A 2,210-nucleotide genomic window follows, 5' to 3' on the forward strand; every position below is an offset into this window, starting at 1 on the left:
CTTTCCTTCTCTTGGGGCCCAGCACCCTCCTGTTTCTGGTGCTCTTCCACTCGCCTCCCCTTCTCTCCACCGTCTTTTCTGCTGTCTTCCCTCCAGTTGCCCTAACCATCCTCCCTCTCTCTTTCTCTCTTTCCTTTCTCATTCTTGCCCTCTCCCTTTCTCACTCCTCCCCCTCCCCCCTCTTTCAGCTGCTGGTTTCTCTTCCTCCCTTCTGCTCCCTTCCCTGCTCCAGTCAGATTTCTCTCTCCCCTCTCCATTCTCTCCCCCTGTTTCTTCCAATTGTCTGCTGCTCACAGAATACATTAGATCTGAGGCAACTGGGGGGTGTGAAGACCCTGACACTCTTTATCCTTCTCCCTCAACTCATCGGCCAGAAAACTGGTCATATCTTAGGATGTATCAACCCGGTCATGTGCTCCAGAGCATCTTTATAATGATCCTTACCAAGAGAGGGGTCTGCCCAGGTTTAGATTTCTTCCTTGCCACCTAGAGTCATGGGGACACATTCTGTTTCTGACTCCCTGCCATCCTTTGAAGTCACTGGCCCCATGGCAGATGGACTGGTCAAAGGGGCGGTGGGGAGGGGAGCGTAGGAGGCACCTGGAAACCAACTTGGGTCCAGATCCTGGCTGAACAGCCAGAGACCTTAGAGGATTGAATGGGGCAGATGCAAATGCTGGGGGTATTGTGGAAGATTTGCCTCCGCTACCTGCGGGCCAGCTGCTTCTGCTCCAGGTTCCAGGTCCTCAGGGCCCCGCAGGAACCACCACTGGATCTCCAGGTACACAGAGGCGGAGCCGCTCTGGAAAGCACAGGACATCTCCACATTCTGCCCCTCGATCGCTGTCACATTCCGTGGAAACTCGGTGAATTTGGCTGCAAAAGAGTAAAGCGTCCGTTTGGAATATCTACACCATTCTTCTCAGCGTTTCCTTCTTTGAGAGCTCCCTGCATTTTCTTTCTTTTTTTACGTCGCCTAGCTTCCCAGTCCCCCTTTGTCTGTCTTATTTTTGGTATAGTGCCTACATCATTTTGTTGCTGATCAAATCGGGATAATGGGAAGGTTAATGAGCTTGCCAGTAACTCCCCCTCTGTTAGCTAAGCTGCTCACTGTGGTTTCCAAACGTCGTGTGTCAGATTGCAGTATTCTCCCAAACTTACCGAAGGATTCAGTGCCACACCATGCCGACGAACTGTGGAGTTGATATCTAATCAAGCCAGTAGCGCCTACATTTCTAAGCAGGCTCTGGCTGATTAGGTGCTTCGTGTAATAGAGAGGGGCCATGGTTATCTGTCAAAATGCACATTCCAGCTACACATAGACATGAATGAATCAGTGTGCCTGGAGCCTACAGCAGTGGGAAACCCCTCACCCACTTTCTAAACTGTGTATATGTCCCTCTAAATTAGCCTTCTTGTGTGTGCTCATGAAGCTATAGATCTTAAATGGCAAGAGTCTCACAAATCCTGGTTTAAGACAAAGTACAGGTTATTTTGAAGTCAGTACCGTACCTCCCACCCTCCCCCCACTTGGGTCCCAGTTTTTCATTACCAGCCTTGCCACTTCTAGTTTGCAAGATTTTATGGAGGCATGGTGAAACTTATACAAAAATCTCCTCCCTTCCAAACACCCTTCTTTCACAGGGAATGCTTGGGATGGTTGCTTTTACCTTGTCTCGGGGACACTGTACAGAAAGCTGACAAATTCCTAAAAGTGATCTTGGAATGGCTTGTGGCTGAGGGGAGTGCACATGTACAAGGCACCCTTAGAAAACCTAATAGAGGGGGCTGCAGGACTGACTGAGATTGGATACACTAACACACACACGCTTTTTAAAGACAGACTCCATCAGCATCTCTTTGCAAAATTGTATGAAATCCCCAAATAAGCTCTGTTACAACAGCCCTGTCTTTTTTACTTTAAAGAGGATGGGAGAGGATATAGAGAAGACATCTCAACATCTGAAAAAGACTTTCCTGTTGGGGCTAGGAGTCTGGGATTTCTGCTTGCCTAAGTGATGCAGCTTTCTGGCAGCAGCGATGTGATCTGTTCGTGGTACTGAAATGATCACTGCAGCCTGGAAGTCCTAACAACTGGATTCAGCAGGGCTGCTGCTGTTTGTATGCAAGTCGTGCCCTTTTTTGGGTCCTCGGAGGAGTCTGTCCTTTGATAAAGATACATGCATACAAAGTCACGGGGTCCAAGAAAA

At 48.8% G+C, this 2,210-nt stretch overlaps 1 protein-coding gene across 3 annotated transcripts in view; it reads right to left on the bottom strand.

The window, feature by feature from the left end:
- The window catches only part of VSTM2A (V-set and transmembrane domain containing 2A), a 33,022-nt gene that overhangs the window by 29,843 nt on the left and 969 nt on the right, over window positions 1-2,210 (bottom strand). For all 3 annotated transcript variants that reach the window (XM_013006060.2, XM_004708037.3, XM_045286391.1), the window contains exon 2: window positions 710-876. In XM_013006060.2, the coding sequence (XP_012861514.1) occupies window positions 710-876 (167 nt within the window). The remainder of the gene's footprint in view (window positions 1-709; window positions 877-2,210) is intronic.

The sequence above is a fragment of the Echinops telfairi genome, unplaced genomic scaffold (assembly GCF_000313985.2).
Source record: "Echinops telfairi isolate 266 unplaced genomic scaffold, ASM31398v2 ScPeMD7_7;HRSCAF=31, whole genome shotgun sequence".
Classification (NCBI taxonomy): Eukaryota; Metazoa; Chordata; class Mammalia; order Afrosoricida; family Tenrecidae; genus Echinops; species Echinops telfairi.